The following is a 14414-nucleotide window of genomic DNA, read 5'->3' as shown; positions in this document are numbered from 1 at the left end:
TATACATGGTCGTTTTTTGGGGCTAAAAACGCCTTACTATACATGGTCGTTTTTTTGGGCTAAAAACGCCTTACTATACATGGTCGTTTTTTTTCCGGCAAAAAACGCCTTACTATACATGGTCGTCTTCTTTGGCTCCAAAAAAACACCTTTCTACAAATGTTTCGGCCTTTTCAATCGGAAAAAGAAAGCATTGCCACCAGACGGTGTCTGTGCAAACTCAAGGAACTTGGACACCGTTGGTGCAGTCAAGCTCAAATCCTTTTCAGTCGAACAGCTGAGAAGCTGCCTCGGCTCGCGACTTTTGTCCCTGCATGTAGTCGAAGAACGGCACCAAAGTGAACCCGCGAGCTTTCGTATTGGCCACTTGAGTTTGCCTCAACTCCTCGAGGCACCTGCCAAGTGTCCTCTTTGTAGTACAGTCATTTTACCAAGAGATGGTGCTGTTGCAACGTTTTAGTTCTGAGGAGTGAGGCAGCCGAATCGACCCATCTCGACCATATACTTTAACAGCACCGACACTAATTTGTGTAAAGTGTGACAAGGAAATCATGGACAGTATTGGATGAAAAAAAAAAGACAAATGTAAAACACAGACTAAAGAAATAAAACGTTTACAGTACATCGGAGAAGACTTTATTCAGGAAACTTCTCACCAAAAAGAGAATGTGGAAAACAGCAATAAATATCTGACATGAACGGCATAAACTGCATAAATGTTGACTAAAAACAAACAAACAAACAAAAAAAAAAACAGTAGTATGTTTTAATTTGTTGCAAATAACTGTCGTAGTTTCTTTTATGGAATGTAGAAAGACCAGCAATGAAATATAGCAGCAACACCATACATCAAATGGACTGATTTCCTTACAGCGCGGATCGTAAATACACCAGCAAATGTAAACAAAATAGATAAAACCTGACGTTACCTGAATATTAGGCTTCTAATGTACTGCATAGATTTAAAAACAGCTCACTTGCTCTCTTCACCCAAAGGCGGCAGTGAGTTAAAGTATCAAAGTACATCAAAATGTATTGGCCAAGATCCAAATATAAGAAGTGTCATTTTATGGAGACTCGGTGAACCCATGCAAGCCTCCTTATTTTTCTCCACGTTAATTCCATTTTAAAACAGTCTGATTGTTAAAAATAAAATCAATTAGCACGCTAGGCACATGGATGTTTAAGGCACAGCATTATTATTATTATTATTTTTGCATTCAGCAGAACAACGCCCTACAAATACACAGCGTTACACGTCTTTTTTTTCATTCTTGACAAACCCGTTTCACCCAACAGGTAATTCGCCTGGACACAACTTTTATTCAGTATAAATTAATTTGTAAAAGTCGTTGTGTGAATCCTGTGCTCTTTTACGGTGTTTATATCATAACCCTGTAAGGTAGTAACAACCAGTAAGACCAATATAGTGATAATATTCTCAAAGCTTTTTAAAATAAAATGAAAAAAAAAAACCCCTCATTTGAGATTGTCTGCGGAACTCCACAAAATCAACATGATTTTTTTTTTTAAAGAGCCCATTATTATCCGAGACAAATAATCGCCAAGTAGCTAATTAAAACGTGCTATTTGTACAACTGAGCGAATTATAAAACAGTCTTAATTGGGATGAATTAATCGTAAACATCCAAGTGTAGCTATAGAACATAAAAGGAGAAACTGCTCACTTTCGCTACGCCCGCCCAATGCGATGATTCAAAAGAATTGTAGGAACAAAACAGCTCAAAGACAACCGAAATAAACATTTTGTGACATCATGACCTCTCTGAGAGTGTCAATCAAAACAGAGCCTTTGTCACTTTTACCTTGACTTGACTTTAGCTCATGTGCGGGAGCTTGTACATGTGTACCTAAAGAAGTGCCTTGTGAGTTTATCCTAGGAAATCAAAAAAATAAAACATTCTTGACAGTGATACAAATCATAAAGACCTGTGACTATTTCCATGGGAGAAACCATGTGGCTCTCACGAACGAGCCAATCCTGAGATCATTACGAATGACTTTTTTTTTTTTCCCCGTCTCTGATATTGTGATACAGCTCGAGCTTGTTTACAAATAATGTGACACACATGGACAAATGCTCTCCGCGCAATTTTAAAAACCAAAAGAAGAATTGTACTTGTAAAGATGTGGGATAGAACTGCCCCCCCCCCATGAATACATATATACTTAATCCCAAAGAACATTTTGACACAAATGTTCTTGATTGTGATATGTGCCCTTAACCTCCAACACGTTGACGGTTGGACTTTCAAACCTCGGTGACTTTACTGATCTGCTCCGGCACTTTTTCTACTTTCACTTCGTTCGGTTGTGGCGCTTGGTCACCTTCGTCGTCGACGCTGAGGTCCAGCCGCAGGTTATCAAGAGTCTGGCGAATTGTCAGAGTCTCCTTACGCCTAAAAAAGGGCAAACAATTATGCTTTCACGTTCTGTGTGTGTGTGTGTGTGTGTACGCCGAGAGCATACTTTGTTTGCAGGTGTTGGTCGAGCAGCTGCCTCTGAAGCCGCCCGTTCGCTTCCCTCTCCTCGGCCAGTTCCCGTTGACAGTGACGGAGTTGAGCGTCCCTCCTGCTCGCCTCCTCCTCGGCCTCGTTCACCTGACGCTTGAGCGAGCGGATTCTCTGGGCCATCTGCATGAGCAAGTGCAGAGAAATTGAGCATGTATGCGCAAAAAAATATTTTTCTATTAGACTTTTTTTAAAGGCGGGTCTTGAATTTGGTTTCTGTTCGACGATGAATTTTCACCGTTCACTGCATATTCAGATTTGTCCTATTTGGAACATCGTCGACCTTAAATGAACATGATCGGGCCATGACGTGCGCGTGCGTTACCAGTTCTTTCTGCTCAGCAGCTATCCTGTGCTCTTCCTCCATCTGATCGGTCAGCTCATTGATCCTTCGCTCCAGTTTCCCAATAGTGTTGGAAAGAACAGCTTTGTTCCTGCGCGGAACAGAAATGGAAACTGGGTTTGACATAATGCACTACATGACATATAAATGCCAACAGACATTTGATGCTTGCTAGCTAGCTAGCTAGCTAAATAAGAGATAGAGAGATAGATAGATAGATAGATAGCTAGATAGCTAGCTAGATAGATAGCTAGATAGCTAGATAGCTAGATAGATAGCTAGATAGATAGATAGCTAGATAGATAGATAGATAGATAGCTAGATAGATAGCTAGATAGATAGCTAGATATATAGCTAGATAGATAGCTAGATAGCTAGATAGATAGATAGATAGATAGATAGATAGATAGATAGATAGATAGATAGATAGATAGATAGATAGATAGCTAGATAGCTAGCTAGATAGATAGCTAGATAGATAGCTAGATAGATAGCTAGATAGATAGCTAGATAGATAGCTAGATAGATAGCTAGATAGATAGCTAGATAGCTAGATAGCTAGATAGATAGATTTAAAATAAAAAAGCTACAGTACCTCTCTTCATTTCTCAAAACGTTCTCCAGCTCTTTGACACGACTCTCCGTTTTGGAGATGACGTCCTCCAAAGGTTTGGTGCTCTCCACGTCATCCATCTCCAGACGCAGGTCACGATACTTCAGGCAGACACAGAGATCATTTTAGGTACGAGGAGCACATAAAATATGTTTACATTTCAAAACATTCAACACATTTATGAGAATAAAATAAGTGCTAACATATGATATTTAAAGAATGCATTAAAAAAGAGTGTTTACAGCTACCCATGGACGGACCATTGCTACTTTGATCATAGATATTGACGCCATTCTGGATAAGGAAGTCAACGTGGGCCATAATAATCAGATTGAGAAACAACAACAAAAAAAATTCCCCCAAATTCCACACGAGCACGCGCAAAACACACACGCGCGCACAGACCTGTCTCTCAATGATGTTCTTCTCAGTTTCCAGTTGGTCGTTCTGATCTTTCTCCTGAATGAGCTTCAGCTGCAGCTGCTCAGTCTTGCCAGAAAAAACACAAATATGTGATCAATCTCAAAGAAAATGTCTCAGATCAAAAAAAGGACAAATGGCGAAGGTGGGGTTGGCGTACCTGCTCGATGGCCCTCTTGTGCTTGGCGGCCCATCGCTGCTCGCTATCTTGCAGCTCCTCCACATCGGTCTCGAGATCGATAATTTTCTCCTAGGAGGAAGAAAGGAATCAATACGTCGCGGGGCATGCAACCTTTTCCAACTTAGCGTGTCGTGTACCCGGCGTGACCTCATCGGCAGCACAAGCTGAGGTTATATCGAAATGGGATGGATTAGGTATGTTCAGAAATTCAGCGACGCGATGAATTTTGGGGGGGGATTATGGAATTTGTGTACTGATTTGCTAAACGGGATTTGCATAATTAATACACCATTAACCCCAAAACTGTTGGCACGCACGGCTGATTAATTCAAGTGGACAGCTTCGTTTTCAATCATTACGTCGTATACGGAGGCAGTCTGATCTACTGCTGGAAGTAGAAAGCAGAAGAAAAATCCTGATCCCAAAAACTCAATTCAAAACTACGATGACGGACCGGTGAAATTTGCCGATGGTCCTAAAATAGCACTGGCGAACTGTAATTTAACGTAGAAGGGGAAGTGCGGTTAAAATAACGACGAGAGTGACGGACAGTTTTGGTTCGGCTTGAAATAACGACGGAGCGAATGACGGACTGGCAAAATTTACCAATGCGGCCAACTCTGATAATAAACAACGAGACAAAGTGTATCGATACAGTATCGGTATCGGCTTGAAATAACGACGGAGCGAATGACGGACTGGCAAAATTTACCAATGCGGCCACCTCTGATAATAAACAACGACACAAAGTGTATCGATACAGTATCGGTATCGGCTTGAAATAACGACGGAGCGAATGACGGACTGGCAAAATTTACCAATGCGGCCAACTCTGATAATAAACAACGAGACAAAGTGTATCGATACAGTATCGGTATCGGGCTGTGGTGTCCAAACTGTGGCCCCGGGGGCCACTTGCGGCCCAGCGTCCATTTTGGGAAATGAAAAAGACGATACAAACAATAGGACTGACTTTGGCCATAGTAAAATATCAAGTGAGGGGGAATACATGGGCATGCTTGAGTTGTTTGGCCAGGTCGTCTTTGGCCTGGACGGTGGTCTGCAGCTCCATTTGGAGATCGTCCACCGTCCTCTCGGCCTGCTTGCACTGCAGCTGCAGTCGCTCTCGCAGCTGGATCTCCTCCTCCAGCGTCTGCTCCTTGTCGATCAGCTTACCGGACACCTGCGTCCGACGAGCAACAGAAATATTAACGCAAACGTTCTGGCCTTTGTCGAGGTCCGGCGGTAAAAGAGACTCACGTCTCCCTGCAGCCTGACGACGAGCGCTTGAAGTCTCTGCAACTCCTGCTCCTTCTCCAGCAAAGACTCCTCCAGTTCCTCCATCCTCAGCTGGGCGTCTTGACGCAATTTCTGCTGAAGATTCAACTCCGCCGCGGACTGCGTGGAAATCTGCAAGGCTTCGGCCAGCTGGAGATAAAAGTTACGTTAAGTTTTTTTACTCAATGAAGGTCAAAAATGAAATCCCGAGCACAATGAGGCGTGCGGGCACTCGTTTGCTTCCGTTTAACTTCAACGGGCCGACAGTGAGAGATGAAAATGGAGAAGGTGTCTGCGATGGTTTCCTAAAGTGTGTTATTCTGCACCTCCGTCTCCAGTCGGAGGACGGTGCTGCTGAGCTCGGACGTCTTCCTGCTTTTGCTGTTTTTTTCCACCTCCAGCTCCTCCAGTTCTCTCTCGGCCATCCATAACTTCTCTGCCAAAGTCTGAGAGTGCTGCGTCTGTTTCTCAAGGTTGTCCTGCAGGGCGGGCGCACACACTAAATGGTCCAATTCGTAGCAGCAACAGGCACTACAAAGTCCGTCAGTGTCATTTTGTACCTCAGCATCCTGGATCTTGTTTTTAAGGGTCTGCTGGAGGAAACCGAAGGCGTACTCCTGAGTGTTGGCTTCCAGCATCATGTCGCGGGCCCGCTTCACCTCAATCTGCACGAATGGCCGTCAGTCAATCGCCGCCTCGGTCGCTCGATCGATCCCATAGGTGCGTTTTTGTACCTCCATCTCCCTCTGCTTCTCCGCCAATGCCTGATTGGCTCGCTCCATCTCGATCATTTGCTCTCTCATCCGCTTCATTTCGTTGGACATTTGAGCGTTGGTCCTGAGTAGGTCTTCGTTGTTCACCAGCAGGCCCCGCATTTCAAACCTGAAGGCAAAGGACGGGATAAGAAGTTGGCCTTGCGTCACCACACAAATGCCATTAGGCTTTCTAAAAGCAGTTTCTATGAGAACTAAAAGGCAGTTGGAGGAGAAATGGGATGATGAAATCACCTAATCTGGTTCCTCTCCTTTTCCATCTCCACACTCTCGGCCTCCAGGAACTGGTTACGCTGGAGAGGACACACACACACACACACCATGTTATTTCTTTCATTGCTCTTCAGATAAAGACCTCAAATACACCAAACTCGGGCAAAACGGCGCAATGCGCTTTCAAATAAATTTCGTTGGACATGGTCCATGGGGTGTTTTTGAGATTTTGAGTTTCCTTCAAGGTCCACAATGTTGTAATCCCACCTTCTGACAGTTATCCAACTGTTTGGTCAATTCCTCGATGAAGTCTTTTCGACTGAGGCCTCCCAGAGTGGCGGCGCGCATGGTGTAGTGGGTCGCCATCACCTGCGGCAAAGGAGACGCATATCCGCATGACGGGAACGCTAAACGAGGGAAAATGTTGAATTCTTCAGAAGCGTACGGAGTTGGGAACATCGTTCCTCCTCTTCAACAGAGAATCGTAGGCAGAATATCGCTGGCGAGGGATGATTTGGGAGCCGGGCCCGCCCATCGGCACGGGACTGCTGCTGCGACTGTTCAAGGTGTGCAGGCTCCACTCCGATGTGGCTGGAGAAATTCCTCCCTGGGTGAAGACAGAAGTCGTTGTTAACCGCTGTACTGCTTTTCATCTGGTTCTCTAAACAAAATTCTTCATTGATTACTCAGTGAGAGGCTCGGACTGGACGGAGTCCTCAATTCTCCTTAAATTTTATGACTTACTCTTTCAAAGCCATTGTGGAAACACTTTGCTTTCAAGATTGTGGGGAACAGCGTTCTTTGATTTTTTTTTTTTTTGGATTGTTTCAAAGATTTTTTTTAGTGTGTGTTTCAGATGAAAATATTACAAACCTTAAACTCATTTGTTCGGTACATGGGGTTATAATCAGCAGATGCGTTCACATTCATGGCGTAGGGACTGTTAAAAACACGAGGGCTTTCAACGAAAATAGTCTGTAAAAAAAACCCACACACACAAACAATTGTTATATGGCAGCTATTTGACATTTTACCATTTGCATCTAATAGTTTATCTCATTACATTTCTCAACTCAAGTGAATTTCTAGACACTCGGGAGACAACTACCACAGTATACAAAACGAATTCATACAACAATAAAAGCTTTTTTGCTCAGCAGGACATCGATCTGACCGTTATCCACACAGCAGTAGAAGGATGAAGAAGACCATGTTTCCGAAAGACGGAACCCAAAGAGAGCAGATAGAGTGAGAAGAGCAGAGGCCCCAGAACTGAACCCTGTGGAACACCACCCGACAGTGGGGCAGTTCGTAACTCAACTCAAACAAGGACAAAAAGTTCTGTCAGCCAAATAGGACCTAAACCACTCAAGGGCGCTACCGGGTGCTGCAAACGAACCAACAGAATACGATGATCCCATGAATCCCCCGAAATGCTGCAGTTAAATCCAATAAAACCAGACAAACATCAGCTCCAGTGTCATTTGCCAGAATGATGTCATTAAAAACTCGCCACAGGGTTGACTCTATGCTGTGCATCAGCTTCAAAATTTTTTTTAAGGCATGTGCATTTTAAGGCGGGAGAAAATGGATGAAATGGAAACAGAGGAAACATGAAATCTTTAGTTTTACCAACAGATGGCGCCGTTAGACAACAAGTTAGTTGCATCTGATCCTCCAGTTGGGGGGGGGGAAAAAACGCATCAGACATCCATCCTTCCATTTCCGATACCACTTTCTTGAGGGTGGGGGCTGGGGTGTGGAGGAGGTTACCCCAGCTGACTTGACCGCTCGGAGGCGGTGTACACCCCCTCAACTGCACTGGTTCACTTGACATCTTGCCGCGTCAATGCCACAAACCCCTTGGAATTGTCAATCATTCCCCACGGCCCCGTGCGCCACCCTCGCATAAATAAAGGCCCCCTCCCCTTCTGTCAATCACACAAACGTAGCCTTTGAAAAAAAAACACAGACTCATCAGTCCCACCCACCCGATCAGTTTCTAATTCCCGCGAGGCGACCGATTCCATGGACCCTTGGTAGTTGTTGACCCCCGGCCGAGTGGTCTCCCACCGCGACAGCCTGGGGCTGTTGTCCCCCAATGATCCTCCACCTCCAGGACCATCTGTATCCTTGCTACTCAAGCCGTTGGTCTTGGGATCGTTCTCGAGGAACAGCTGATATTTGGGGCTGGGTGGCACGGCTCGAGGAGTGGAGGGCTCCTCCTCTGACAGGCTGTCCGATTGCTTGTTTGATTCGGTTTCAGGTTCCTGGGGAGCAAAAAAAAAATAATCCATCATGATATGACCACAGCAACATTTTAGCAAGCAAGTTTGATTTCACTGCGCACGTGCTGATGTTGTTCGGATGGAAATGCAATTTATTCCCACATTTTAGTCCTGTAGGATACCGAATGATGCAGCTTTACATTTTCATGCTTGAATCAGCTCGGAGACCCTGACAATTTTTCTGAGGAGAAAATTTTTATGAGGAGTGACTTTAGGGCTTTTGAATATTATTTTAAGTTAGAATTTATCATAAAGTCGTTTTATGACGTTTCTTGGCATCTTCTGCTCAAGTCAATGTGCCTCCGATTCTGTCCAGAGAATGAAAATATTTTTTTAAATTTCAAAATCCATAAATTTACCTTGAAGCCACAATAAGTCACCGCTTCGCCACAAACGACGACTCAACAAGAAGCCACACAACATCAATTTGACCACATCCCATCACAAAGTAAGATTTCAGATCATTTGGGGCTAACCTACGATGGGGAAGGAAACAAAATCTACAAGGAGGAAGAAAGATAGACTCTAAAACTATCTAGTAGGTTTGATTATGGAGGACATGCTCAGAATCTCCTTGCTAGCCCGTGAGACTTATTTGCATGCACTTCATTTTTTTTTTTGCAAGGTGCATTTTGAAGAACATGCAGTGCCATGCTGCCATTTTGTCTCCATGCAGAGCAAGAGATCAGCCTCGCCCGTGCAAAGATTTCTTTTCGCTTACCGATCCCATGCCAGAGTCCGCCACCGAATCTCTACCAGAGTCTGCCGTTTTGTTCGACTCTGTCCTCTGACTGCCGCCTGTTCCTGGACAATCGATTCTTGCAGTTATCGAGCTAATTCCAGCGTCTCTCTGAGCAGATCCATCCGATCGCTCGATTTTCTCCTTGAGTGGGGGGATCACCGAGATACTCGGCAGCAGACTGTTGTCTCGAATGACAACGGTCGGATTCGACTTGGATTTAGGGGACAGGATTGTCTCAGAGGAAGTGAACTTTTGAGTTCTTCCTGCTCCCGAGCAGAGACTCGGAGAAGACTCGGGATACGAGTCGTGCTCCGGACCGGAGAATTTACTGATAAGGTCTTTGACGCTGTCGGCTCGCTTGAGATTTGAGAGGCCCCCTTTCCTCTGACTGGCTCTCCAGTTCTGCTCGGCTTCTTCTTTGTTGGCTGTCTGCGGTGGACTAAGTGGCGATTGGGAGGAAGAAGACTCTGGTGTATGCTGAAAGAGGCGAACACAATAACAACCCGCCAAAAATCACGTTAAGGATGGAGCAGCAGTAACACGCCGCGGCATTTGACGCGCCCGGCCACAACCGTCGGACAGTTTTTGATCAAAAAGGCCACAGTGCTATTTTCTTTGATGTTTGGTTTCAATGACATCGACAAAAATCTATCAATGCCACATGATGGTCAAAAATTTTCTTCCTTCAGACAATGGCTTAGTTCCTCCCTCCGTGGCACCAAAGCCAAAGCAATATTTTTTATATTAGACATGGCTAGGGTCAAAGGACCAAAACAGCAAATAGGTGAGTTTTTTCAACGAATGACCTCATGCTCTCGATCTTTAATGTTGTTTGTTTGAAAAATAGCATCATATTCATGATGCGCATGCGGGTACGCGCGTGTACGTGCGCGTGTTCTAATCCCGACATAAATCCCTCTTGAGAAACTGCAACATCTGCTCGCTCCTCTAAAAACATCTCCCAGCGAAACAAACACCAGGCTCGTCTCTTACGGAAATAATGAGATAAAAAGAGGTTAGACTCCAAAGTCCACTTGACTTAATAACTCAAAAGAGAGAAAAATGAAATAAAAACGGCAACATTTCACTTATTTATTCCCCCCCCCCCCCCCCCCCGACCGACTACTCGACGACCGTAAATACATCTTTTAATGAGCAAATCATGACAACGAGGCCGATGCCACTTAGAGAAATGAAGTGGCGGGAGTCCAAGCGTTGAAAGCATGGCGTGGCCTTAATCCCGGGGACTCGCCTGTGCGCCTCCCCGTGGGATTGCGAGTCCAGGCCGGGCTCTGGGAGAGGAGGCAAACCCTGAGGGGGGACCGAGGCGGGGACTAAAAGGTTATCCGGGGTTTGGGATCATTGCTCGGAACTACGGTATTAACATGTTTACATAACGCGAGAGGATTGGCTCGAAAGCGGTTATTTCAATGTTATTATTCTCAACTCTTTATTCTCGCTCATTTTGACATGGACGAGGGAAATCACATCTTAAATCTCGCTTGGTGCGTCTGGTCCAAACAAAGATGAAGAGGACAGGCTGTGAGACTCGTCGACGCAGCCATGTTGGTGTTTAAACTGCTGGCCTTCCCCCCCCCCCGACCCCCCTGTTAACTGCATGTTCTGTCCTCATGTCCTAGCAGCCGTGATTCGCAGCCAGTCAAATTTGATCAGTTACCAAGAGCGATGGAGATGTTTGCAGAGATTTCTTTGGATGGGTCGACTTTGTTGACGAGGCACCCGCAAAGAGATTAAAGTCATCTGCGCAAAGACAATAGGAGATAGAAAGCTTTTTTTTTTTAAATTAAAAAATTATGTCTAATTTTTTAAATTAAAAAAAAACCCAACAAAATCAATATTTTTGTTGATCAAAATATATCCCAACTCATGAAACCGATTTCCTCAAATGCATTTCAGTTTTTTTTTTTTTCAGAAGCTCAAATATATTCTTTCCCCCTCTATCAACATTTTTGTTTTCTGTGAGCCATATGTTACAATTTATTAAAGTCTCATAATGTCGAGCTAGGATGAAATTTGGTCCCAATCCTGCATATCTCTTTATCCTACGTGGGGAAAAATAAAAATGATTTTACATATCGGCGGATTAAACCCATTTGACTAAGCCTATTTAATGAGATGTATCGCGTAATGATGGGTTGAATAAGAATCATTTTAATTACTGGAAAGGATAACGGCAAATCACGGCGCAAAAAGTAGGAATTTTAAATACACGCATACAGTCAATCTGGTTTTTGATTAGCAGATGTTCTTGTCAGTCAGATTTTTTTTTTCCAGCTCGCAGCTCAAAAACAATGATCAATGTACAGCTTTGACAGGAGGATTCATCCAATTAAGGACAAATATTTAAAATGGTCATTCTTGAAGTGGCATTCGAGTTTGAATCATTTCAGCGAGCCAAGATACTGTATGCGCGTGCACGTGTGACTCGACGGCATATGTGGCCTAACACAAATCCAAGATGGGTCTCGGTGACATTTCCAAAGCTTTCATGAAATAGAATCCAAATCTATTAGGTTGATCTGTAATCATCGTGATATGTCATGACATGAAGCCTGGCTCATTTTCTGACAGATTAAGGCCGAATAAGCTGATGAATTGCTTCCAAATCCTCTTTTAGGACCGGATTGGCTCATCTAGATTAGTACTTGCAAGAGTGCAGGTTTGAATGCTGCGAGCGGCCATTTTCCACTCGGCTGAACAGCATCATTAGCCTTTTTTGTTTTGTTTTGGTATTTTAATAAAATTCATTCATCTTCCTAACCGCTTGATCCTCACTAGGGTCGCGGGGGGTGCTGGAGCCTATCCCAGCTGTCTCCGGGCAGTAGGCGGGGGACACCCTGAGTCGGTTGCCAGCCAATCGCAGGGCACACAGAAACAAACAACCATCCACGCTTACACTCACACCTAGGGACAATTTAGAGTGTTCAATCAGCCTGTCATGCATATTTTTGGAATGTGGGAGGAAACCGGAGCACCCGGAGAAAACCCACGCAGGACATGGGAGAACATGCAAACTCCACACAGGGAGGCCGCAGCTGGAATCGAACCCGGTACCTCTGCACTGTGAAGCCGACGTGCTAACCACTGGACTGCCGGGCCGCCTTTTAATAAAATTAATAAAAAATAAAGACATCTGATTTAGGACAAATCACGCATCGTTCTTTGTACCGTACTTATTCCCCCGTTTCCTCCAGGTCAAAATGACCCAGGTGTCGTTCGGATTGGCTCTTTGTGTTTCAGCATCTCAAGTTAAACTCTGATGACACTTTGACAGGCTTTCCTGTTAGAAGACTCAACAACCCCCCCCCCCCCCCGACACCCCTTTCCATCGTTACCTGTCAGAGCCGTGTCAGTCTATTACCTTTTTTTTAGGGGAAAGATGCTAAATGTGTGTGCGCGTGAGAATGTGTGCGTTTGTTTGTATATGCAAGTCAGACTGAGCCAGATGAGCAGGCAGATGTTTCCTCTGCGTCTACTCCAACTGTCTAAGAAAGACTAACAACAGCTGGACCCATGCCAGACACACACACACACACACACACACATTTTATTCTCTCTCATGCTTTGTGTCTGAAACTTATTTTAAACTATTATCGTATCAAACATCTGAATGAGAACAGTGATGGTGATCCAGAGCCACCGACCTCTGACCTGACAATCAAATGTTTTGTGTTAGTATTATTATTATTCGTTTTTTGTTGTCGTTAAGAAAGTTCACAAACGTGATTAAAAACAGTGTGTTGAGAGTTGAGATGAGATGGTGAGTTTTTCACTGTACCATGTTGTTTGTCTCGTTCTTTTCTTGCATGCTTTGGCCACGGGGGCTGTTGGTGGTGGAAGGCTCGTCTTCCTCTTCTGGCCTGAAGGTAGAGAAGAGACGCAGAAATTTTCCACTTGTGGCATCACTTTTATTGACGAGAACCAGTTAATCGTTGCGCTGAAATGAGTCCATTAACTTATGCCAGCAGATTTCAATGAGTCATATTTAAATGTTTCGGGATTAAGGACTCGTATTTGACGAACCCAGTAGGCGGCATTTGGTGGTTAGGGGGACAGGGGGGGCATATACTTCCGCCGCATAGACTCTAGCGCTTAAATAGCGCTCTGCATTTCAAATCGACTTTGACCACCCCCACAGCGGCGCAGACCTCCCCCGAGCATCGCCACCAGCCTGTGCTCATCAATCAAATGATCAACATCAGATCTAACCCGCCCTCCAGATGGAGTTACACCACACCACGCAAGAGTTACACCAGGGGATGAATTTTCACTGAAAGTTCTGCTCGTCTTCATGGCGAATAGCGACGCTAAAGGATCAGTTCTACTCGTGATGCGTCTCCGTTGCCATTTACCTGTGTTTGCTTATTCTCCGTGTGAATCGGGTTAGTCTCTTTGTCTCTTCTTGGTATCTGTGCAAGTCTTGTGTCAGAAGGTCACCAAGTGCGCTCAGTGCCTCCTTCCGGAACACAAGCTTCTCCAACTGGATCAGAGAACCGGCAATAGAGGGCTGAAGCTCCTTACAGGCTCTCGACTGCAAATGGAGACAAAGGACAATGGCGTGAGCAATAGTGCGGGTTGAACGTGCTTCTCTTCTCAATGCTTTTGAAAAACAATTTTTAAGACGTCGACCGCATGTTACAACACTATACTCGCATAACGGGATTAAGACGCGCGATGAATATTCAGCCAATCGGTGCAGCCCACAGTCAACCTCTTCAATGCTACCGCAGCCTGGTTTTGTTTTCCCAACCACGTTCACTCACAGCGGACGTCCGAAAGGCCGGTCGACTCGTGAATTCCTGCTGGATTCGTTTCTTCTTCTCTTGCAGAACAAACAAGTCAGAGGTCAGCTGCTGCAGACGGGCCTCAATGTGGAGCTGTCTGACAACACACAAGTGGAAAAAGGTTTCCGAGTGGGACCTCAACAAACTCCTCGCTTGACTCCTGCGTCGGTTTGAATTAAAATCATTCATTCATTCATTCATCTTCCGAGCCGCTTGATCCTCACTAG

General features: G+C 44.7%; 1 protein-coding gene across 1 annotated transcript; it reads right to left on the bottom strand.

Moving 5' to 3' along the window:
* Positions 1-620: 620 nt before the first annotated feature.
* LOC127591167 (cingulin-like protein 1) lies at positions 621-13962 on the bottom strand. Its single transcript, XM_052051008.1, has 19 exons — positions 13756-13962; positions 13182-13263; positions 9362-9859; positions 8344-8622; positions 7226-7327; positions 6798-6959; positions 6620-6721; positions 6374-6432; positions 6101-6248; positions 5927-6031; positions 5693-5845; positions 5349-5516; positions 5098-5271; positions 4068-4157; positions 3893-3976; positions 3470-3588; positions 2857-2965; positions 2491-2654; positions 621-2420 (listed from the first exon to the last, which is right to left on the bottom strand). Exons 2-19 carry the CDS (start codon positions 13209-13211, stop codon positions 2273-2275), a joined length of 2694 nt encoding a protein of 897 aa, XP_051906968.1. The 5' UTR covers positions 13212-13263; positions 13756-13962; the 3' UTR covers positions 621-2272.
* Positions 13963-14414: the final 452 nt, after the last annotated feature.

This window comes from Hippocampus zosterae, chromosome 18 (genome assembly GCF_025434085.1).
Source record: "Hippocampus zosterae strain Florida chromosome 18, ASM2543408v3, whole genome shotgun sequence".
Taxonomy (NCBI): domain Eukaryota; kingdom Metazoa; phylum Chordata; class Actinopteri; order Syngnathiformes; family Syngnathidae; genus Hippocampus; species Hippocampus zosterae.
The sequence above is the reverse complement of the archived record's forward strand: the minus strand, read 5'-3'. Positions and strand labels throughout refer to the sequence as shown.